Below are 24,983 nucleotides of genomic sequence, written 5' to 3' on the forward strand. Positions count from 1 at the left end.
ATTCCTTCAGAATACACAACAGTATGATCTGCAAGTCGAATTGGAACTCTATGTGGAGTATAGTTTCGAATCCAGTTTCTGTGTGGAGTCATATGAGAAGTGGCGCCTGTGTCTGTATTCCATTCCATAGTATCAGCAAATGATGAAGCAGAAAGTACATTAGAAAGAGAACTTGCAGTAGCTGAACCAGCACTTTCAGTCACCCCATCATCATCTACCTCTGTCACTTTAGCTTTATTGGCTTGAATGCCTTTCCTTTTGTTGTGGGGGTTAATGGGACAGTCCTCTTGCCAGTGAACCGCCTTTTTACCACACCACTTACAGTAGTCCTTAGGTTCCCCAGTCCTAACAGGAGCTCTGTAGTTATTCTTCTTCTTGTTAGAAGAGGATGCAGCCTGTGCAGCTCGATTCACAGACTGCTGCTCAGCGTGCTCTTGATTCTGCTGTTCTGCTAGGAATGCTGCGAGGATTTTCTCTTTATCGAGGTTGTCCTGCATAAGCAAGTTTGAAGATAGGTGCCTATATTCCTCTGGTAGAGCACGGATGAGAGCCATAGATTGTAATTCAGAGTCCAAGGAATCGAGTGTGAATCCGAGGGCAGGAAGTCCATTTGACTGGACAGCAATAGGAGCAACAGGAGGGCGCAGATTCTGAATATCAGCCATTGCAGCTTCAACTCTAGCAGCCATATCCATTAGAGATTCATCAGCAGACTTTGTGATGGTGAAGAGCGCATTATAGGCATTAAACCTAGCACCAGGCTTCTTGGACACATGTTGCTTCTCCAGGATAGACCACATACGAATAGGATCCTCTTGATGAGCCTTTATTGGAACTTGTTGAGCAGGACTGACAGCAAGATAAATCAAGCCAGCAGCCTTTTCAGCTTTAAGTTCCCATTTCTCCAGTTTCTCTGTATCAGAGGCTGGGGGTTGTTTCTCCTTTCCACTGACTAGTCTCCATAACCCATGAGACATCAGAGATGCTTTCATGTTCCCCTGCCAGTCATTGTAGTTGTCCTTGGTGAGGACTTTAAATGATGGAGTGGTTGAGATGGTTGTAGAAGACATTGTTAACAGTAGTCAAGATAGACAGAAGGTAGTTGGAAAGACCACAACAGTAGGAGTACTGATGGGAGCGCACAAGTAAAGAACAAGCAAGGACAACAACAGATCAATGCACAGTTTAGAGCACGGGGCCCATAACCTGTTAAAGTCATGACTGAGAACAAAGTGACCAGACTGGGGATTGAACCCAGGACCTTCTGGTTATATTCCAGATGCTCTAACCAACTGAGCTATCCGACCTTGGTTCAACTAATGAGGACTTTACATATGGTAACAGTGGCCATCCAAACAACACTTCTTAAGGACTTACTATCTTCTTTTGCCTTGGTTGATGGAATTTTGCATAATACCATTTACACCTCATCAGGGTGTCAGGATTGAATCCTAACACACCCTCCCAATCTGACACACTTATGTAATCAATCATCCCCGAGGCTAGCGCTCCGGGGCCCATAACCTGTTGAAGGAGACTGCACTTGTTGAAGTTGAAACACACTGGAGCGCCCTTCAGCTAACCCAAGCAGTATGCCACCCAGCTCAGTACACAGATTGTCAATGCCTTAATACAAGACTAGTAGGTTGGACTACAAGCCTTATAGTTGCTCAGTACTCCAATAAACACTGTAGATATGACAGAAGTCAATATAGAGTGAGGATTGATTTGTATCTTTCAACTATAGTAGGAATACATGTTTGTTTGGTCTTGTATGTACTAGAAACGCATGAGGCGTGATAATAGGTGTCCACAATTGTGCGCACCTATGAAAACTAACTAACTACAGTAACACTAAAGAAATAGCTAAGTTATGAGTTGTAAAACTAAGTAATGATGTCTGTAAGTACTTTGTACACTAAGTAAGTCACTACAGTGATAACTAGGAGTGATGAAGCGCTGTGTAATGTATGTAGAAAGTGTTCTATCACTACAGTATGCTCAACAGATGGAACACTTTTGCAATCTAGCACAAGTCCATCACTTTCACAACTTTTTCTTCTTCTCTTTTCACAACCCCCCAACACTGTATATCCTTATTCATCGTCGGAGGTGGAAGGTTTGACAAGTCCGATCATAGTTCGGAACTTCTCTACCTTTTGTTTTACAAGGGCCTTTGTGAGCAGGTCTGCTGGATTATCCTCAGTGGGCAGGTAAGAAGGGGCAAGTTTGCCATGAATGACTTGTTCTCTGAGCCAGTAGAAAGTCCGATCGAGGTGCTTCATTCGTCCGTGATGTTCCGGATTTTTAGCAACTTGAATGGAGGATTGGTTGTCGACATGGATAATGGTAGGTGATGCGACTTTATAACCAAGCTCGGTGAGGAGAGAACGAATTGCCAACACTTCTTTGCCCACTGCATTAGATGCCACAAATTCGGCTTCTGTAGAGGATAGAGTAACCACAGGTTGTAGTTTACTACTCCAGCTGACAGCACCTGATCCAATCTTAATGATGTACCCAGTTGTTGACTTCCCATTATCCTTGTTACCACCCAAGTCTGCATCACTAATAGCTGTGATCAAGTCTGGTGCAGTAGGATCTGGTCCCAGTTCCAACTCGTAGTCGATAGTTCCCTTCAAATAGCGTAGCAAGTGCTTTACAGCAAGCCAGTGTGCAGGTCCGGGATTAGAGTTGAATCGAGTTAGAACACCAGTGGCAAATGCGATGTCTGCACGAAGAATCATTGCCAGGAACAGTAGGGAGCCAACAGCTGACATGTAGGGGACATTAATCATTGCTTCTTTATCCTCTGGTGTCTTTGGACTATCTTCTTTAGAGAGGCTGACAGTGGGGTTCAAGGGAGTCTTTACTGGTTTAGAGTCTTGCATACTGAACTCTTCCAGTTTCCGAATGATGTATTGCTTCGCATTGAGATACAACTTTCGATTAGGACGATCTCTCCTGATTCCTATGCCGAGCAAGAAGGTGGTTTCGCCCAAGTCTCGGAGTTTTAGCTCCTTTGACAGTTCAATGACAAACTTATCAAGTACACCAGGATCTTTACAAGCAAGAGTGATATCATCAACCCATACTGGTACAATCACCTTGATATTGCCTCTTTGAAACAAGTAGACACAAGGATCAGACTCTAAGCGTTTAAAGCCAAGTTTGACTAGAACACTACAGAGTTTCTCACTCCAAAGACGGGGTGACTGCTTCAAACCATAAATGGACTTGTTTAGCCTGCAGACTTTTTCTGGTCCACCTTGCTTGAATCCCTCTGGCTGTTTCATATAGATGGTGGTGTCGATGTCCGAGTTAATGAATGCATGTGAGATGTCAACAGAGCGAAGCTCCATATCATCAATTGCTGCTAAAGCAAGGACAAGACGTAATGAGGACCAGCGCAGAGTGGAAGCATAGGTTTCCAAATAGTCAAAACCAGGTCTTTGGCTGAAACCCTGAGCACAGAGGCGGGCTTTAAATCATTCAATAGAACCATCAGCATTGTGTTTAATCCGGAATACCCAAGTAGACCCAATTGCTTTCTCTCCTGGTGGGAGGTCAACGATATCCCAAGTGTTATTAGCAAGATGAGCAGAGATTTCATCATTCATAGCTTCCTCCCACTTGAATGCTTCTGAACTGTGCATTGCTCGACATGAAGGCGGATTCCAAGGGTAGGGAGCATTTCTGGAGGCCTCTGCAAACCAACAGATCCCCACCAGCAACTGAATCTTCCATTCAGTACCTTGGAAGTGTACAGGAGGCCTCCTCCTCACTTCTGACAGGTACATGAATATTCAGTTGCTTCCTCTCACCAAAACTCTACAGATATTCCTCATTTCTGAAAATGTGTACAGGTTTCTCCACAACCTCACTTTTCAGCTGTGTACAGATTTATCTCTCTCTCTCCAGGTTTTACCTCACTTCTGTACAGGGTCTCACCCTCAGATGTGTACAGGTTCCACCTGATTTTTTACAGAAGTGTACAGGCTGTGTTCCTCACCTCTTCAGTTGTGTACAGGTGTTTCCACCTCACTTCTTCAGTTGTGTACAGGCCAGACCTCACTTCTCAACATGTGTACAGGTCACACCTCACTTCTGTCCTCAGATGTGTACAGGTAGCACCTCACATGGGGCCAGTTGGATCAGGTGATGTGTTGATCATGTGTTCTGTTTCAGTCAGGTGCCAGAGTTTCTGAGCAGAGGCCTGTGTGAAAAAGGTCAGAATCATGTGATCCCATCAGCTCTTCCTTTCTCTCTTACCACCACCATCTCCTGCCACTTTGGTGATTTGGGTGAGAACACTGGCTTTCTTCCACAGCTCTGATAGCTTCAACATCACCCTCCAGGTCCTCCTTTCATCTGTACAGGCCTAGCCTCAGATTCAAGGACCTGACATAGCTCTGACAGCTTCAACATCATTTTTCCTTGTCTTTTGTGTATAGATTAGAGGTCTGGGTTCTCAGTGTGTCTATGATATCTTTTATGGGTGTTTTACATGGTTTTCAACTGATGTTTGGGCAGATCTAGGTTGATCTGGTCCTTTTTTGGTCACCCTCCCTCCTCTCCCACATCACATCTTTACTTTCAACCATTTCACTCCACTCTAACCTTGTTATTTTATTTTTTACTTAGACTTCTGTTTTCATTTATATTATTTACCATACCATACCCTTCCTGTAGGGCCCTACTGTTAGGATTGATGACTAATTCCAATCCTGACACCCTGATGAGGGGCAAATGCTGATTATACATATCCATATCATCCAAGGCAGAAGATAGTGTAAGACCTAAAAGTGTTGATTGGACTGTCAGTGTCACCATATGCATAAGCCTCATTAGTTGAACCATGGTCGGATAGCTCAGTTGGTTAGAGCATCTGGAATATAACCAGAAGGTCCTGGGTTCAATCCCCAGTCTGGTCACTTTGTTTTCAGTCATGACTTTAACAGGTTATGGGCCCCGTGCGTGAGTCTCGGGGTGATTGATTACATAAGTGTGTCAGATTGGGAGGGTGTGTTAGGATTGATGACTAATTCCAATCCTGACACCCTGATGAGGGGCAAATGCTGATTATACATATCCATATCATCCAAGGCAGAAGATAGTGTAAGACCTAAAAGTGTTGATTGGACTGTCAGTGTCACCATATGCATAAGCCTCATTAGTTGAACCATGGTCGGATAGCTCAGTTGGTTAGAGCATCTGGAATATAACCAGAAGGTCCTGGGTTCAATCCCCAGTCTGGTCACTTTGTTTTCAGTCATGACTTTAACACCTACATGATGCATTCAATTTAATGGGGCTTTGGCCCAGTTTATGGCTAAACACTTCTCTATGAGTGAAAATAGGCATAGGTTATGCAGGATAACCTCGATAAAGAGAAAATCCTTGCAGCATTCCTAGCAGAACAGCAGAATCAAGAGCACGCTGAGCAGCAGTCTGTGAATCGAGCTGCACAGGCTGCATCCTCTTCTAACAAGAAGAAGAATAACTACAGAGCTCCTGTTAGGACTGGGGAACCTAAGGACTACTGTAAGTGGTGTGGTAAAAAGGCGGTTCACTGGCAAGAGGACTGTCCCATTAACCCCCACAACAAAAGGAAAAGCATTCAAGCCAATAAAGCTAAAGTGACAGAGCCTATGCTAGTTTTCACTCAGGGGAGGTGTGTTTAGCCAAAACTTGAGCCCAAGGGCCCCTAAATTGCGGATCATGAAGTGCCCTACTACAAGGTACATGGTGAGGTAAGGAGTAAGTAGCATACTACAAGTACAGTGTAAGAAAAAGAAGAAATGAAATGAAATTACAAGTACAATAGAGGGATGGGAGGGAGGGTGACAAGAAAAAAGCGCAGATCAAGCTAGATCTGCTCAGATAACAGTTAGTACCTAGTAGAATGAAAGATCAGAGGTGATCTGCGCACTGAGAGCCCTGATATCCGAAGATCTGACAATCTGGAGGTGATATGAAGCAGTAGATGTGGTCAGATCTGCATGGATGTGTTGTGAGCTTCGACATGAAGGCGGATTCCAAGGGTAGGGAGCGTTTCTGGAGGCCTCTGCAAACAACAGATACACCACAGCAATTAGATCTTGTGTTCATCACTTCAATAGTGCACATGAATACATCTAATTGCTGTTGTTCCCTTTGTCCTACCATCACCACCACCTGCTAATATCTCGATTACCACTCCCCCAATCACCTCCAACAATCACCTTGTTCATATCTTGATCAGATCTCACACTATGAACACTTTTTCTTGAGAATGCTCAACTTTTTATTCTGGAGCTTCGAGTTTGTTTTATTTATAGCTCGTCGTCCTCGCGCTATATACACGCGTGCGTTGGTGGACTACAGCAGGAACACGTCAGGAACAACGCTATGCAATCCGTTTGTCATTATCTTTACTACTGCTCCGACAGTGTGTACTTTTACACACCAACTTCGACTTTGCAATTCCGAAGTTTTGGTAACTTGTTGTCAGATGATCAAGGCAGGTCATGGGACACTTCTGGCAGTCACAGGTGCCGGAGTTCCGAGCAGAGGCCTGTGATTAGCTTGATCAGGAGTGTCATCTGACTCTGTCCTTCTTCCTTCCTTTCCCCCACCATCTTCGGATTTGGGTAGGACATCTGCACACTCCCCACAGCTCTGATAGCTCTAACATCACCCCACCAGCCTCTCCTACATCTGTACAGACCACAGGCTTCGTTCTAGAGTCTCAGATTACGGATTTTCTGGTATGGCTCCGCCACTATCACTGATCTCTCCACTGTACAGAGCTCACAACACATCCATACAGATCTGACCACATCTATTGCTTCATATCACCTCCAGATTGTCAGATCTTCGGATATCAGGGCTCTCAGTGCGCAGATCAGCTCTGATCTTTCATTCTACTAGGTACTGACTGTTATCTGAGCAGATCTAGCTTGATCTGTGCTTTTTTCTTGTCATTTTCCCTTGCTCCTTCACAGCACATCTTCAATATCATCTTTACATGGCTCCAGAGCGCTCCACATCACCAGATCCTCTTGCTAGCTATGATATCTCGCCCTCAGCACCTCAGATCGCCCTTGATAAGGCTCAGATCGCTTCTGATAAGCCCTTACAGCGGTCCCAAACACTTCCATCCACTTCTTCCACTCAGATCTCCCTTGATAAGGGTAAAGGTCGTGCCCAGCCTGCTCAATCTACCTCCTACACCGCTTCTAGACCCTCCCCTGAACTCCGATCTGTCCGGATCAGGCCTAGAACCCTTCAGGAGCGCCTACAAGTCATCCCAGAAGCTGGTACTGCCCCCCAAGTCACAGGATCTGAGCACAGAGAAGCTTCCATTGCACTTTCTACTCATTCCCATCACTCATCCCATCAAATACCTTTACAGGATCGCATTTCCGCCGCTCCCACGCCTCCTGATGCCCTGGAACAGGTCCGCCTCACTGCTGAGGCCCTTGGTCAGGTTGTTGAGCAGTACAGGAACAATGACCTCTCTCCCAATGATGCTTTCAGAGCCCTTAGATCCCTCACTGATGATCCCACTGTTGTCAGAGACTTCATTGGCCAAATTCAGGAGATCCAAAGGGACCATCTCAGAGCCTCTAGGGAGAGAGTTGCAGCTGCCAAAGCTGCCAGGGTTGCTGCTGCTGCTGCCTCTAAGAGTAGAATTAGTGATGGACCACTTGTGTCACCTGAGAAAGCTGTTAATGAGGCTGCTTGGGCCCTCATGGAGAGAGAGCTTGCTGAGAATGCACTCCAGCTTGCTGCTGCTGAAGCTGAAGCTGATCAGATGGAGCAGGATGCTCATCAGGACAGAAGCAACTCTTTGCAACAAGCTCTTCTCAAACTTGTTGGTCAAACTCAGAGTTCCTCCTCTCCTAGTACATCCTCTGGACTCCCTCCTAGTCTTCTGGAGGCAGCTCCTCATCTTTCTGCCCTCACTTCTTCAGATATCCTCTCTCCCACTGTTTCTGAGACTTGGAAGTTGCGGATGCTCTTCACTGTGGACAGTCATGTTGACACCACAGTCAGTTTACTCTCTGCCCAGCCATTCACTGATCCCCTACCTCAGTCCTTGCTCAAACTCATTGTCAAGGATAGGTATGTGGACTTTGAAAAGATCCATGCTTCCATCACTAGTTACACTAGTATCTTTGATGATAGCACTACCTTTGGCTCAGAGTACAAACTGGTCAAGAAGGAGCACTCAATCCGTTCTCTCCCTGTCACATCTGAAGCACAGTGGCTCCGAGTTTTTGATGCCTGGCTTGCCCCAGTGCTTAAGATCTATCCCCATCGTCAGAGTGAGCTTTCTGCATACAAGGCATCTATTATGGAGTTTTTCAGAGCTGCTCCATCAGATCCCTCTATTGCCTTTAGAGTGGACAGGGAGGCACGCCAGAAAGCTTCTAACACTCCCTTTGACCTTGGAAATGCAGAGAACTTCAGACTCCTGTTGCTTAAGGAACTTCTCAGTGCTAGAAAACGTCCCAGCTCCTCTCCTAGCACTTCTACTGCTTCAAAGCGTCAGGATACTCCTTGTATCCTTTGGAATGAGGGGAAATGCACTTCCCCATGTCCAAATCGCCGCAAGCATGGCTTCTGTAGTGTCTGTGGAGAGCCCCACAAAGCAGTTGACTCCCAATCCTGCTATGAGAAGCTTAAGCACAGTAGATCAGAGGGTAAAAACCGCTCTGGCAGGGCCTAGATCATTAGCTGGTACTAAGAGAGCTGCTCCAGAGTCAAACTCCGGTTCTAGCAACTCTATACCCCGGTTTAGGCGTGGTTATTTATGGTCTACTTCATCTAGTTCTTCAGAAATCATTCCTCCCAGTATACAGTCTACCTACACTGCACCTCCACTTCCTTCACCTCCTGAACATCTCTTGAACAATCCTCAGATTCAATCCACTCTCAAAGCTATGGCTCCACACATCAAAGTTGAGACTCCTTTCAATGTTGATAGATTGGAAAATCTCCTTGCTTCCCATCCCAATCAGCCCTTTGTAGCCTCTGTGATGCGCTCCTTGAGAGAGGGTTTCTGGCCTTTCTATGAGGCAGAGTGGGAAGTTGAGTCTAAGCAGAAACTGGATAACTATGTCTCTGAGCCTCAAGACTTTGCTGCACTGAGAGCTCACAGAGATCAGGAAGTTGCAGCTGGGAGATGGTCTGAAGCTGTTGAGCATACTGTAGTGATAGAACACTTTCTACATACATTACACAGCGCTTCATCACTCCTAGTTATCACTGTAGTGACTTACCTAGTGTATAAAGTACTTACAGACTTCATTTCTTAGTTTTACAACTCATAACTTAGCTATTTCTTTAGTGTTACTGTAGTTAGTTAGTTTTCATAGGTGCGCACAATTGTGGACACCTATTATCACGCCTCATGCGTTTCTAGTACATACAAGACCAAACAAACCTGTATTCCTACTACAGTTGAAAGATACAAATCAATACTCATACTATATTGACTCTGGTCATTGTTACTGTGTTTATTGGAGTACTGAGCAACTACAAGACTCTGTAGCACAACCTACTGAGCTTGTATTAAGGCATTGACATTCTCTGCACTGAGCTGGGTGGCATACTGTTTGGGTTAGCTGAAGGGCGCTCCAGTGTGTTTCAACTTCAACAAGTGCAGTCTCCTTCAACAGGTTATGGGCCCCGTGCTCTAAACTGTGCATTGATCTGTTGTTGTCCTTGCTTGTTCTTTACTTGTGCGCTCCCATCAGTACTCCTACTGTTGTGGTCTTTCCAACTACCTTTTGTCTATCTTGACTACTGTTAACAATGTCTTCTACAACCATCTCAACCACTCCATCATTTAAAGTCCTCACCAAGGACAACTACAATGACTGGCAGGGGAACATGAAAGCATCTCTGATGTCTCATGGGTTATGGAGACTAGTCAGTGGAAAGGAGAAACAACCCCCAGCCTCTGATACAGAGAAACTGGAGAAATGGGAACTTAAAGCTGAAAAGGCTGCTGGCTTGATTTATCTTGCTGTCAGTCCTGCTCAACAAGTTCCAATAAAGGCTCATCAAGAGGATCCTATTCGTATGTGGTCTATCCTGGAGAAGCAACATGTGTCCAAGAAGCCTGGTGCTAGGTTTAATGCCTATAATGCACTCTTCACCATCACAAAGTCTGCTGATGAATCTCTAATGGATATGGCTGCTAGAGTTGAAGCTGCAATGGCTGATATTCAGAATCTGCGCCCTCCTGTTGCTCCTATTGCTGTCCAGTCAAATGGACTTCCTGCCCTCGGATTCACACTCGATTCCTTGGACTCTGAATTACAATCTATGGCTCTCATCCGTGCTCTACCAGAGGAATATAGGCACCTATCTTCAAACTTGCTTATGCAGGACAACCTCGATAAAGAGAAAATCCTCGCAGCATTCCTAGCAGAACAGCAGAATCAAGAGCACGCTGAGCAGCAGTCTGTGAATCGAGCTGCACAGGCTGCATCCTCTTCTAACAAGAAGAAGAATAACTACAGAGCTCCTGTTAGGACTGGGGAACCTAAGGACTACTGTAAGTGGTGTGGTAAAAAGGCGGTTCACTGGCAAGAGGACTGTCCCATTAACCCCCACAACAAAAAGAAAGGCATTCAAGCCAATAAAGCTAAAGTGACAGAGGTAGATGATGATGGGGTGACTGAAAGTGCTGGTTCAGCTACTGCAAGTTCTCTTTCTAATGTACTTTCTGCTTCATCATTTGCTGATACTATGGAATGGAATACAGACACAGGCGCCACTTCTCATATGACTCCACACAGAAACTGGATTCGAAACTATACTCCACATAGAGTTCCAATTCGACTTGCAGATCATACTGTTGTGTATTCTGAAGGAATGGGCGAGGTGCTTTTCACTCCTATTGTTGATGGCAAAGAAGCCAGACAAGTGTTATTTTCTAGAGTCTTACATGTACCTTCACTTAATAACAATCTCCTCTCTGTTCTATATCTCACCAAGCACAAAGGTTTTACTGTACAAATCCTAAAAGATACAATGGAGTTTACTCTAAATGGTTCTGTTCTATTTACTGCTTCAGTCAATAACAAATCAGTTGGTTATCTTAATGGTCTTACTATAAGTAATGGTACAGAGGATGAAAGTGCGCATATTGGTGGTACAACTCTGCCTCTGAATCTTGAGCTTTGGCATAGACGCTTCTTTCACTATAATTATGGTGATGTTAGCAAGCTGTCTAAGAATAAGATGGTTGAGGGTTTTAAACTCGAGTCTAGTGCAAAACCAGACCCAGTATGTGAACCTTGTCTTGGGGGAAAGATGCATGCAAATCCCTTCCCCAGTACTGAGACCCGCGCTTCTGAAGTGTTGGAACTTGTCTTTACGGATGTACATGACACTGGTATCATCTCACATGAAGGCTACCGCTATTGGATTCCGTTCATCTGTGATAAAGCACGCTTTAGAGCAGTAATACCGATGAAGAAAAAGAGTGATGCATTTGCAGCATTCAAGCGGTTCAAGGCCTGGGCTGAGAAGGTTACTGGATTAAAAGTCAAGATACTCAGACACGATAAAGGTGGAGAGTATATATCCAAGGAGTTTGAAAAGTTCTTACAAGATGAAGGGATTGAAGTACAACGTACAGCTAGAAATCGACCTCAACAAAATGGAGTCGCTGAAAGGCTGAATAGGACATTGGCGGAACTACTGACTGCTATGCTGCTGGAATCGGGTTTACCAAAGACATTCTGGGTGGAATGCCTGGCTGCGCTTGTTTATGTGTTGAACCGTTGCCCAACATCAGCTGTTCCAGATGTGACTCCGTATGAAGTCTTCTACAAGAAGAAACCTAATGTGGAGAATCTTCGGGTATGGGGATGCATGGCCTATGTGCATGTTCAAAAGGACAAGAGACTACACCTTGGTTCTCATATGGAAAAGTGTGTGTTCATTGGGTACCCTGAGGGAGTTAAAGGATGGAAGTTCTGGAACCCTGTCACCAAGAAGGTTATCATCAGTGAACGTGCAGACTTCGATGAACGATACATGTACGCATCCAAATCACCAGATAAACCAACTCTTCGTAAAGACTATGTTCCTCCTGAGACTACTCCGAAACAACAACCTCTTAAAGTGACTTCGAGTGCCCCCAATGAATTATTCACTCTGCCAATCCCTATTGATGAATCTGAATCAGACTCTGAATCCAACTCCGAAGTTGATAAGGGCAATGCGCCTAACTCACCTCGACTCGAACATACACCTGGTCCGGATATTCCTGTGACTGAGGATGAATCTGATGAGCTGCCCATTGCTATACGACGTCCAGCACGTAACCGTAAGCCTCCTGGTGAATGGTGGAAAACAAAACCATCCTCTTCCCGTGTACCAGCTCCTAACGATGACTCTGATGATTCTAATGACGACTACTACGGGGATGCAGAACTTGCAGCATCAACCACTCCCCAAGTGGAACCTCGAAATTATAGAGAGGCAATGCACAGTTCAGAAGCATTCAAGTGGGAGGAGGCTATGAATGATGAAATCTCTGCTCATCTGGCAAACAACACTTGGGATATAGTAGATCTACCACCAGGGGCAAAAGCAATTGGATCAACTTGGGTATTCCGTATTAAACACAATGCTGATGGTTCTATTGAACGATTTAAAGCCCGCCTCTGTGCTCAGGGTTTCAGCCAAAGACCTGGTTTTGACTATCTAGAAACCTATGCTTCCACTCTACGCTGGTCTTCATTGCGTCTCGTCCTTGCTTTAGCAGCCATCGATGATATGGAGCTTCGCTCTGTTGACATCTCACATGCTTTCATTAACTCGGACATCGACACCACTATCTACATGAAACAGCCTGAGGGATTCAAGCAAGGTGGACCAGAAAAAGTCTGCAGGCTAAACAAGTCCATTTATGGTTTGAAGCAGTCACCCCGTCTTTGGAGTGAGAAACTCTGTAGTGTTCTAGTCAAACTTGGCTTTAAACGCTTAGAGTCTGATCCTTGTGTCTACTTGTTTCAAAGAGGCAATATCAAGGTGATTGTACCAGTATGGGTTGATGATATCACTCTTGCTTGTAAAGATCCTGGTGTACTTGATAAGTTTGTCATTGAACTGTCAAAGGAGCTAAAACTCCGAGACTTGGGCGAAACCACCTTCTTGCTCGGCATAGGAATCAGGAGAGATCGTCCTAATCGAAAGTTGTATCTCAATGCGAAGCAATACATCATTCGGAAACTGGAAGAGTTCAGTATGCAAGACTCTAAACCAGTAAAGACTCCCTTGAACCCCACTGTCAGCCTCTCTAAAGAAGATAGTCCAAAGACACCTGAGGATAAAGAAGCAATGATTAACATCCCCTACATGTCAGCTGTTGGCTCCCTACTGTTCCTGGCAATGATTCTTCGTGCAGACATCGCATTTGCCACTGGTGTTCTAACTCGATTCAACTCTAATCCCGGACCTGCACACTGGCTTGCTGTAAAGCACTTGCTACGCTATTTGAAGGGAACTATCGACTACGAGTTGGAACTGGGACCAGATCCTACTGCACCAGACTTGATCACAGCTATTAGTGATGCAGACTTGGGTGGTAACAAGGATAATGGGAAGTCAACAACTGGGTACATCATTAAGATTGGATCAGGTGCTGTCAGCTGGAGTAGTAAACTACAACCTGTGGTTACTCTATCCTCTACAGAAGCCGAATTTGTGGCATCTAATGCAGTGGGCAAAGAAGTGTTGGCAATACGTTCTCTCCTCACCGAGCTTGGTTATAAAGTCGCATCTCCTACCATTATCCATGTCGACAACCAATCCTCCATTCAAGTTGCTAAAAATCCGGAACATCACGGACGAATGAAGCACCTCGATCGGACTTTCTACTGGCTCAGAGAACAAGTCATTCATGGCAAACTTGCCCCTTCTTACCTGCCCACTGAGGATAATCCAGCAGACCTGCTCACAAAGGCCCTTGTAAAACAAAAGGTAGAGAAGTTCCGAACTATGATCGGACTTGTCAAACCTTCCACCTCCGACGATGAATAAGGATATACAGTGTTGGGGGGTTGTGATAAGAGAAGAAGAAAAAAGTTGTGAAAGTGATGGACTTGTGCTAGATTGCAAAAGTGTTCCATCAGGGGGTTGTGTTGAGCATACTGTAGTGATAGAACACTTTCTACATACATTACACAGCGCTTCATCACTCCTAGTTATCACTGTAGTGACTTACCTAGTGTATAAAGTACTTACAGACTTCATTTCTTAGTTTTACAACTCATAACTTAGCTATTTCTTTAGTGTTACTGTAGTTAGTTAGTTTTCATAGGTGCGCACAATTGTGGACACCTATTATCACGCCTCATGCGTTTCTAGTACATACAAGACCAAACAAACCTGTATTCCTACTACAGTTGAAAGATACAAATCAATACTCATACTATATTGACTCTGGTCATTGTTACTGTGTTTATTGGAGTACTGAGCAACTACAAGACTCTGTAGCACAACCTACTGAGCTTGTATTAAGGCATTGACATTCTCTGCACTGAGCTGGGTGGCATACTGTTTGGGTTAGCTGAAGGGCGCTCCAGTGTGTTTCAACTTCAACAAGTGCAGTCTCCTTCAACAGAAGCTCTACCTGAAGATTTTGTACTTTTACCTGGGATGAAAGTTTCTCCCATGTTTGTGGTCTGGCAGAAAGGAAAACCTCGAGTTGTTATGGACCATACTGGCTCTGGCCTTAATGACAACATCCCTAAAGCAGAGGGAAAAGTCAAGTATGATGATATGCACACCTTTGGTCAAGTACTTAATGATATCTTGAAAGAGCATCCTGATGAAGAACTCATTCTCTTCAAAAGTGATGTCTCTAAAGCTTTCCTCAACCTCCCTGGTCATCCCCTCTGGCAGTTGTGTCAAGTTGTGGAGGTTGATGGTAGATATCACATAGTCCGACGTTTGGTGTTTGGAACCAGGACTTCACCCCGCTGCTGGTGCAGCCTCTCATCTCTAATGTGCTGGTTTGGCTCTGAGAAGCTTGGGATCATTGGTCTCCATGTCTATATGGATGATTTCTATGGCTGGGACTTTAAGAGGAATCTGTTACTGTTCCATGATCAACTCCGCCCTAAGAGACAAGTCCAACTCCTTGTATTCTGGGACATGATCTTGTGTCCTTATGAAGACAAGAAACAGGAGCATGGAGTCACTCTGAAGATCATTGGATTCTGGGTAGATATTGTCAAGGGATCCATCTCACTCTCTTCTGAGTCTATCCAGGGTCTTGTAGCAGACATCACTTCATTCCTCTCCTCCCCAAAGCGCCAGGCTGCTCTCAGAGACTGGCAACACCTAGCTGGTTCACTCAACTGGTCATTGAATGTTCTCCCATGGGCTAGACCTGCATTGACAGAGATGTACAGGAAAATGAGTGGAAAGACTCTTCAGTTCCGAGCTATTCCTATCAATGGTGAAGTTTACAGGGATTTGACATGGTTCTCAGATCTCCTACAGACTGCTATTGGGATCCGATTTGTAGATGCTCAGAGATGGCATGACAGTGAAGCAGACTTTGTGGGCTGGACTGATGCAAGTAACATTGGCCTTTCCTATGTCTATGCAGGAAATGGTTTCTGTTATCAGCTTCATCCCACTGAGGGTAGTCCAGTTGTAGACATCTTCTTCAGAGAACTCCTCTCCATCCTCTGTCTGTTTCATCACATTGCTTCCAAGCCCTCTCCTCCTCAACATGTCCTCATCTACTCTGATAGTCTGGATTCAGTTCAAGTGCTCAACTCACTTTCCACTAGAGAGTCCTCTCACAACTCCATTCTCCTGGCTGTTGCTGCCATTGTTCTCAAGACTGGGATAGATATCAGAGTCCGCCATATTGCTGGTAAATCTAACATCAGAGCTGATTTGTTGTCCCGACTTTTGCTTGATGATTACAAGCTTCAATTCCCCTCAGAACGCGTCCGCTTATTTGAGCCTCCTAGAGAGCTCCTGCCGGCGCGATGGAGAGGGTGCTTTTAGAGGCATTGGGTGGGCAGAGCCGCCGGAATGGCCCCTCTGTTCACCCACCTATGGACTTGAACAAATTAGATGATCTTGTCCTCTTTCTCCAATCTCATGCAATTGAACAGTCAACTAAAAACAACTACTCTACTGGTGCTAGGGACTATGTCCGCTTCTGTACCTCTCATAACCTCCCTCTGGATCCTACTCCATCCACTCTATCCAGGTACATTGCCTTTACATCAAGGCACAAAGCTTCTGGTCCAAAATATCTTACTGGTGCAAGGCACTATCTGAAAGATGTCTATCCCCACTTTGATGAATCTCGTTCCCATCCTCTTGTACAAGCTACAATCCGTGGTTCCAAGAAGGTCAGAGCTGACCCTGTCAAAAGGAAGCCACCACTCCGCACTTCACACCTTCAACAGTTCCTTGAACTTAAAACCAAGTCTTACAATCATCTTCTGTTTGCAACCCTCATAAGCTGCTGCTTCTATGGATGTCATAGAGTTGGTGAACTCACATTCCCTAATCAGAAGTCACTCCGAGATTGGAGGAAGGTAATAAAGCGCTCCACCCTCAAGTTTGAGGCTGGGAGAGCTGGCTACCACTTACCATATCATAAGGGTGATCCATTCTATCAGGGAACTGATATCTTGTTCTGTTCTCAACAAGTTGCTGATCCAGTTACTCTACTGAAGGAATATGCTACTGCTAGGGATAAACTCCATGGTGCTAGACCTGCTTTGTTCATTCTTGAAGATGGTAATGTCCCTACCAGAGGCTGGTTTGACTCTATGTTCTTTGCTGTCCTTAGTAAAGAGTTTGGAGGCCACTCTGGACGTGCTGGGGGCGCTACTTTCTATGCAGGACTCGGACTTCAAGAGATGATCATCATGGCTCTAGGGAGATGGTCATCATCAGCTTGGAAGATCTACATTAGAGATAATCCTGCAGTTAGAGCTGAACTTGAACTAGCTGCCATTAGGAGACACCAATCCTCATCCTCATAGTATTATTCCCTTTCACCTCGCGTCTCATTCACATTTCTCTTCACCACCATCCACCCCTCAACAACAATCCATAGCTTTCTTATAGCGCTTCATGATCCGCAATTTAGGGGCCCTTGGGCTCAAGTTTTGGCTAAACACACCTCCCCTGAGTGAAAACTAGCATAGGTCGACATGAAGGCGGATTCCAAGGGTAGGGAGCGTTTCTGGAGGCCTCTGCAAACAACAGATACACCACAGCAATTAGATCTTGTGTTCATCACTTCAATAGTGCACATGAATACATCTAATTGCTGTTGTTCCCTTTGTCCTACCATCACCACCACCTGCTAATATCTCGATTACCACTCCCCCAATCACCTCCAACAATCACCTTGTTCATATCTTGATCAGATCTCACACTATGAACACTTTTTCTTGAGAATGCTCAACTTTTTATTCTGGAGCTTCGAGTTTGTTTTATTTATAGCTCGTCGTCCTCGCGCTATATACACGCGTGCGTTGGTGGACTACAGCAGGAACACGTCAGGAACAACGCTATGCAATCCGTTTGTCATTATCTTTACTACTGCTCCGACAGTGTGTACTTTTACACACCAACTTCGACTTTGCAATTCCGAAGTTTTGGTAACTTGTTGTCAGATGATCAAGGCAGGTCATGGGACACTTCTGGCAGTCACAGGTGCCGGAGTTCCGAGCAGAGGCCTGTGATTAGCTTGATCGACATGAAGGCGGATTCCAAGGGTAGGGAGCGTTTCTGGAGGCCTCTGCAAACAACAGATACACCACAGCAATTAGATCTTGTGTTCATCACTTCAATAGTGCACATGAATACATCTAATTGCTGTTGTTCCCTTCGTCCTACCATCACCACCACCTGCTAATATCTCGATTACCACTCCCCCAATCACCTCCAACAATCACCTTGTTCATATCTTGATCAGATCTCACACTATGAACACTTTTTCTTGAGAATGCTCAACTTTTTATTCTGGAGCTTCGAGTTTGTTTTATTTATAGCTCGTCGTCCTCGCGCTATATACACGCGTGCGTCGGTGGACTACAGCAGGAACACGTCAGGAACAACGCTATGCAATCCGTTTGTCATTATCTTTACTACTGCTCCGGCAGTGTGTACTTTTACACACCAACTTCGACTTTGCAATTCCGAAGTTTTGGTAACTTGTTGTCAGATGATCAAGGCAGGTCATGGGACACTTCTGGCAGTCACAGGTGCCGGAGTTCCGAGCAGAGGCCTGTGATTAGCTTGATCAGGAGTGTCATCTGACTCTGTCCTTCTTCCTTCCTTTCCCCCACCATCTTCGGATTTGGGTAGGACATCTGCACACTCCCCACAGCTCTGATAGCTCTAACATCACCCCACCAGCCTCTCCTACATCTGTACAGACCACAGGCTTCGTTCTAGAGTCTCAGATTACGGAATTTCTGGTATGGCTCCGCCACTATCACTGATCTCTCCACTGTACAGAGCTCACAACACATCCATACAGATCTGACCACATCTACTGCTTCATATCACCTTCAGATTGTCAGATCTTCGGATATCAGGGCTCTCAGTGCGCAGATCACCTCTGATCTTTCATTCTACTAGGTACTGACTGTTATCTGAGCAGATCTAGCTTGATCTGCGCTTTTTTCTTGTCACCCTCCCTCCCATCCCTCTATTGTACTTGTAATTTCACTTCATTTCATCTTTTTCTTACACTGTACTTGTAGTATGCTACTTACTCCGCAATTTAGGGGCCCTTGGGCTCAAGTTTTGGCTAAACACACCTCCCCTGAGTGAAAACTAGCATAGGTCAGGAGTGTCATCTGACTCTGTCCTTCTTCCTTCCTTTCCCCCACCATCTTCGGATTTGGGTAGGACATCTGCACACTCCCCACAGCTCTGATAGCTCTAACATCACCCCACCAGCCTCTCCTACATCTGTACAGACCACAGGCTTCGTTCTAGAGTCTCAGATTACGGATTTTCTGGTATGGCTCCGCCACTATCACTGATCTCTCCACTGTACAGAGCTCACAACACATCCATACAGATCTGACCACATCTATTGCTTCATATCACCTCCAGATTGTCAGATCTTCGGATATCAGGGCTCTCAGTGCGCAGATCAGCTCTGATCTTTCATTCTACTAGGTACTGACTGTTATCTGAGCAGATCTAGCTTGATCTGTGCTTTTTTCTTGTCACCCTCCCTCCCATCCCTCTATTGTACTTGTAATTTCATCTCATTTCATTTCTTTCTTACTCTGTACTTGTAGTATGCTACTTACTCCTTACCTCACCATGTACCTTGTAGTAGGGCACTTCATGATCCGCAATTTAGGGGCCCTTGGGCTCAAGTTTTGGCGCTTCATGATCCGCAATTTAGGGGCCCTTGGGCTCAAGTTTTGGCTAAACACACCTCCCCTGAGTGAAAACTAGCATAGGATCTCCTTCACATTTTAACACCAATCCTTCACTTCAGCTCATTGTCTATATGGCTACAGTGAAGCTCAAACTTCTGCTATATATTTTCTCTTGCCAATAGTGGCCTGGTCATTTTTCTCACCAGTGGTGATCTGGACCCTTGAACTTTCACTTGTCAGTGATTGTTTAGTCCTCTGCATCCTCTTCAGATATTGGATCCAATCCATTTCCTGAAGCAGTTTGTAATCAAAAGGAAGAGCTACTGCCCATGCTTCACATTGTCTCAGGATATTGGGCACCAAATCTGAGCTATTTATTTAGCTTCCAATGTTCACTTCAGTGAATTTCTCACTTCAGTGAATCTTTCACTTCAGTGATTCACCTCACTTCAGTCAATCACCTTACTTCAAGTTTGCCTCTTGAAAAGGCTTTGGAGTTTTGGATCCAGAATCCTCTCCTCATCTACAAACTATCCTTTCCTTGGCCACACAAGTTTTACACTTGGGCTTGTCCATTTCCTTCAGGCTTTGTTTCTGTACAAGGAGTCAACTACACATTAATCCTTCAACCTATCCCTCAGTTTTATACTGCACAGGGATCTCATTTCTTCATCTTATGATGATCAGCAATTGGTTTATATCCTTCAGGCTTCAATATGCTCCTGGACAAGGATTCCAACCAATCCTTTAAACCATTAATATTCTGCCATCTTCTGGTTTACATCCTTTAGGACCTGCCCTAAACAAGGATTCCAACCTAGCACTTCTGTCCATTCTGTTCCAGTTTCTCAGCTATCATCCAATATTTGTATAGCTTCAGTCAACTTGGAACAAGAACTGCAACCAATCATCACTATCCTTTCAATCCCTTATGGTCAGATGCTCCACATAGTGGTCTCCCAGAAATTTAATCTGCTAAGTGTCATTTTCATGATTTCTTTATTTTTTAAATCACTTACTGCTATAAAAATTCAGACTATTTTCTCACTCTCAGCTATTGTTCAAGACATTCCATTCCTGTAAATCCTTCAAGCCTTGCTTGTACAAGGATCCTCTTTCTGGTCCCTATCTTCCTGGTCCCTATCCTTCAGGCCCTGCCTGTACAAGGATTTCACTCAGTCACACATTGGTTTCACTTTCAAATCCTCCATCTAATCTTGGGTTCAGATCCCTTGGGTTCTGTCTATACAAGGATGTTCACCTTGGAGTTATATTCTTCAGGTCCCACCTGTACAAGAATCTTCAGCTCTAGGCCTTAGATTCACATCCTTTAGGCTTTCTTTGCCTATACAAGGATCTGTACCTTTAGTTTCAAATCTCCTTTTCACTGCTGGTTCCCATCCTCCTGGCTTCAGCTATATAAGGATTTTCACCTTCAGTCTATAGCTATCAGGTCTTACCTGTGCAGGCCACATCCTTTAGGTTTTACCTACACAAGGATTTCCACCCTTTAGTCTCTGTGATTCACATCATCAACATTGAGCTCACCTCTCCAAATATTGTCACAATTTGGTTTACAGGTGTACAGCTCTCAGATCTACATCTTTAGCTCCATCCATATAGAGAGTTTTATCTAGTTTTGCCTTAGGATTTATTCCCCAGGTCCCACCTGTGCAAGAATCTATATCTGGCTACATCCTTTAGGTCCCACCTATACAAGGATTTTCACTAGAGTTTTCTATCATAGGCTCTGCACCATCTCTCAGATTGATATCCTTAGGCCCTGCCTATACAGAATTTTCATCTGACTCACCAAATCTGTCTTCCAAGTTTGGATCACTTTTGAGTTACATCCTATAGATTCAGGTCTTCACAAGGGTTCAGCTCAACAATTATCTGGACTTTATCCACTTTTCATCCTTCAGTGTTTCAACACTGCACAGGGATGACAGCTCTAGGGTGAATTAGGAATTTTCTGAACAAGTAGTGACACCTCTCTCAAGTTTGAGATTGGTTTAATGCTTACTTTGGAAATATTCCTGAAACACTTAACACTTTATTCTCAGTGGTCTTCTGGATACAGGTCATCCATTTCCCTCTCTAACTCTCTCCAACAATCATCCATTCATCTCATGCCTCATTCACATTTTTCACACCACCAACCACCCCTCAACAACATCTCATAGGTCTTATAGCCCTGCATGATGCATTCAATTTAATGGGGCTTTGGCCCAGTTTATGGCTAAACACTTCCCTATGAGTGAAAATAGGCATAGGTCGACATGAAGGCGGATTCCAAGGGTAGGGAGCGTTTCTGGAGGCCTCTGCAAACCAACAGATCCCCACCAGCAACTGAATCTTTCATCCAGTACCTTGGAAGTGTACAGGAGGCCTCCTCCTCACTTCTGACAGGTACATAAATATTCAGTTGCTTCCTCTCACCAAAAATTCTACAGATATTCCTCACTTCTGAAAATGTGTACAGGTTTCTCCACAACCTCACTTTTCAGCTGTGTACAGATTTATCTCTCTCTCCAGGTTTTACCTCACTTCTGTACAGGGTCTCACCCTCAGATGTGTACAGGTTCCACCTGATTTTTTACAGAAGTGTACAGGCTGTGTTCCTCACCTCTTCAGTTGTGTACAGGTGTTTCCACCTCACTTCTTCAGTTGTGTACAGGCCAGACCTCACTTCTCAACATGTGTACAGGTCACACCTCACTTCTGTTCTCAGATGTGTACAGGTAGCACCTCACATGGGGCCAGTTGGATCAGGTGATGTGTTGATCATGTGTTCTGTTTCAGTCAGGTGCCAGAGTTTCTGAGCAGAGGCCTGTGTGAAAAAGGTCAGAATCATGTGATCCCATCAGCTCTTCCTTTCTCTCTTACCACCACCATCTCCTGCCACTTTGGTGATTTGGGTGAGAACACTGGCTTTCTTCCACAGCTCTGATAGCTTCAACATCACCCTCCAGGTCTTCCTTTCATCTGTACAGGCCTAGCCTCAGATTCAAGGACCTGCCATAGCTCTGACAGCTTCAACATCATTTTTCCTTGTCTTTTGTGTATAGATTAGAGGTCTGGGTTCTCAGTGTGTCTATGATATCTTTTATGGGTGTTTTACATGGTTTTCAACTGATGTTTGGGCAGATCTAGGTTGATCTGGTCATTTTTTGGTCACCCTCCCTCCTCTCCCACATCACATCTTCACTTTCAACCATTTCACTCCACTCTAACCTTGTTATTTTATTTTTTACTTAGACTTCTTTTTTCATTTATATTATCTACCATACCATACCCTTCCTGTAGGGCCCTGCATGATGCATTCAATTTAATGGGGCTTTGGCCCAGTTTATGGCTAAACACTTCCCTATGAGTGAAAATAGGCATAGGTTTACTGTACAAATCCTAAAAGATACAATGGAGTTTACTCTTAATGGTTCTGTTCTATTTACTGCTTCAGTCAATAACAAATCAGTTGGTTATCTTAATGGTCTTACTATAAGTAATGGTACAGAGGATGAAAGTGCGCATATTGGTGGTACAACTCTGCCTCTGAATCTTGAGCTTTGGCATAGACGCTTCTTTCACTATAATTATGGTGATGTTAGCAAGCCTATGCCTATTTTCACTCATAGAGAAGTGTTTAGCCATAAACTGGGCCAAAGCCCCATTAAATTGAATGCATCATGCAGGGCCCTACAGGAAGGGTATGGTATGGTAAATAATATAAATGAAAAAAGAAGTCTAAGTAAAAAATAAAATAACAAGGTTAGAGTGGAGTGAAATGGTTGAAAGTAAAGATGTGATGTGGGAGAGGAGGGAGGGTGACCAAAAAAATGACCAGATCAACCTAGATCTGCCCAAACATCAGTTGAAAACCATGTAAAACACCCATAAAAGATATCATAGACACACTGAGAACCCAGACCTCTAATCTATACACAAAAGACAAGGAAAAATGATGTTGAAGCTGTCAGAGCTATGGCAGGTCCTTGAATCTGAGGCTAGGCCTGTACAGATGAAAGGAAGACCTGGAGGGTGATGTTGAAGCTATCAGAGCTGTGGAAGAAAGCCAGTGTTCTCACCCAAATCACCAAAGTGGCAGGAGATGGTGGTGGTAAGAGAGAAAGGAAGAGCTGATGGGATCACATGATTCTGACCTTTTTCACACAGGCCTCTGCTCAGAAACTCTGGCACCTGACTGAAACAGAACACATGATCAACACATCACCTGATCCAACTGGCCCCATGTGAGGTGCTACCTGTACACATCTGAGGACAGAAGTGAGGTGTGACCTATACACATGTTGAGAAGTGAGGTCTGGCCTGTACACAACTGAAGAAGTGAGGTGAAAACACCTGTACACAACTGAAGAGGTGAGGAACACAGCCTGTACACTTCTGTAAAAAATCAGGTGGAACCTGTACACATCTGAGGGTGAGACCCTGTACAGAAGTGAGGTAAAACCTGGAGAGAGAGAGATAAATCTGTACACAGCTGAAAAGTGAGGTTGTGGAGAAACCTGTACACATTTTCAGAAGTGAGGAATATCTGTAGAGTTTTTGGTGAGAGGCAGCAACTGAATATTTATGTACCTGTCAGAAGTGAGGAGGAGGCCTCCTGTACACTTCCAAGGTACTGAATGAAAGATTCAGTTGCTGGTGGGGATCTGTTGGTTTGCAGAGGCCTCCAGAAACGCTCCCTACCCTTGGAATCCGCCTTCATGTCGACTGTCTAAGAATAAGATGGTTGAGGGCTTTAAACTCGAGTCTAGTGCAAAACCAGACCCAGTATGTGAACCTTGTCTTGGGGGAAAGATGCATGCAAATCCCTTCCCCAGTACTGAGACCCGCGCTTCTGAAGTGTTGGAACTTGTCTTTACGGATGTACATGACACTGGTATCATCTCACATGAAGGCTACCGCTATTGGATTCCGTTCATCTGTGATAAAGCACGCTTTAGAGCAGTAATACCGATGAAGAAAAAGAGTGATGCATTTGCAGCATTCAAGCGGTTCAAGGCCTGGGCTGAGAAGGTTACTGGATTAAAGGTCAAGATACTCAGACACGATAAAGGTGGAGAGTATATATCCAAGGAGTTTGAAAAGTTCTTACAAGATGAAGGGATTGAAGTACAACGCACGGCTAGAAATCGACCTCAGCAAAATGGAGTCGCTGAAAGGCTAAATAGGACATTGGCGGAACTACTGACTGCTATGCTGCTGGAATCGGGTTTACCAAAGACATTCTGGGTGGAATGCCTGGCTGCGCTTGTTTATGTGTTGAACCGTTGCCCAACATCAGCTGTTCCAGATGTGACTCCGTATGAAGTCTTCTACAAGAAGAAACCTAATGTGGAGAATCTTTGGGTATGGGGATGCATGGCCTATGTGCATGTTCAAAAGGACAAGAGACTACACCTTGGTTCTCATATGGAAAAGTGTGTGTTCATTGGGTACCCTGAGGGAGTTAAAGGATGGAAGTTCTGGAACCCTGTCACCAAGAAGGTTATCATCAGTGAACGTGCAGACTTCGATGAACGATACATGTACGCATCCAAATCACCAGATAAACCA

The 24,983-nt window shown here is 44.6% G+C and overlaps 1 protein-coding gene and 3 non-coding genes across 4 annotated transcripts; 3 read left to right on the top strand and 1 right to left on the bottom strand.

Annotated features, from left to right (window-relative positions):
• Window positions 1-1,233: 1,233 nt before the first annotated feature.
• On the bottom strand, window positions 1,234-1,307 carry C8R40DRAFT_t141. Its single transcript has one exon. It is a non-coding gene; the product is annotated as a tRNA-Ile (tRNA).
• A 3,553-nt stretch (window positions 1,308-4,860) lies between these two features.
• C8R40DRAFT_t134 lies at window positions 4,861-4,934 on the top strand. Its single transcript has one exon. It is a non-coding gene; the product is annotated as a tRNA-Ile (tRNA).
• Window positions 4,935-5,186: 252 nt separating this feature from the next.
• C8R40DRAFT_t135 lies at window positions 5,187-5,260 on the top strand. The gene has a single exon. It is a non-coding gene; the product is annotated as a tRNA-Ile (tRNA).
• Window positions 5,261-22,823: 17,563 nt separating this feature from the next.
• Window positions 22,824-24,389, top strand: C8R40DRAFT_1008910 (uncharacterized protein; the record flags this gene model as incomplete). Its single annotated transcript, XM_046222830.1, has 2 exons — window positions 22,824-23,045; window positions 24,153-24,389. Coding segments are annotated over 2 exons (459 nt in total), but the record flags the coding sequence as incomplete, so codon positions are not given.
• Window positions 24,390-24,983: the final 594 nt, after the last annotated feature.

The sequence above is a fragment of the Lentinula edodes genome (genome assembly GCF_021015755.1).
Source record: "Lentinula edodes strain Le(Bin) 0899 ss11 chromosome Unknown C8R40scaffold_18, whole genome shotgun sequence".
NCBI classification, from domain to species: domain Eukaryota; kingdom Fungi; phylum Basidiomycota; class Agaricomycetes; order Agaricales; family Omphalotaceae; genus Lentinula; species Lentinula edodes.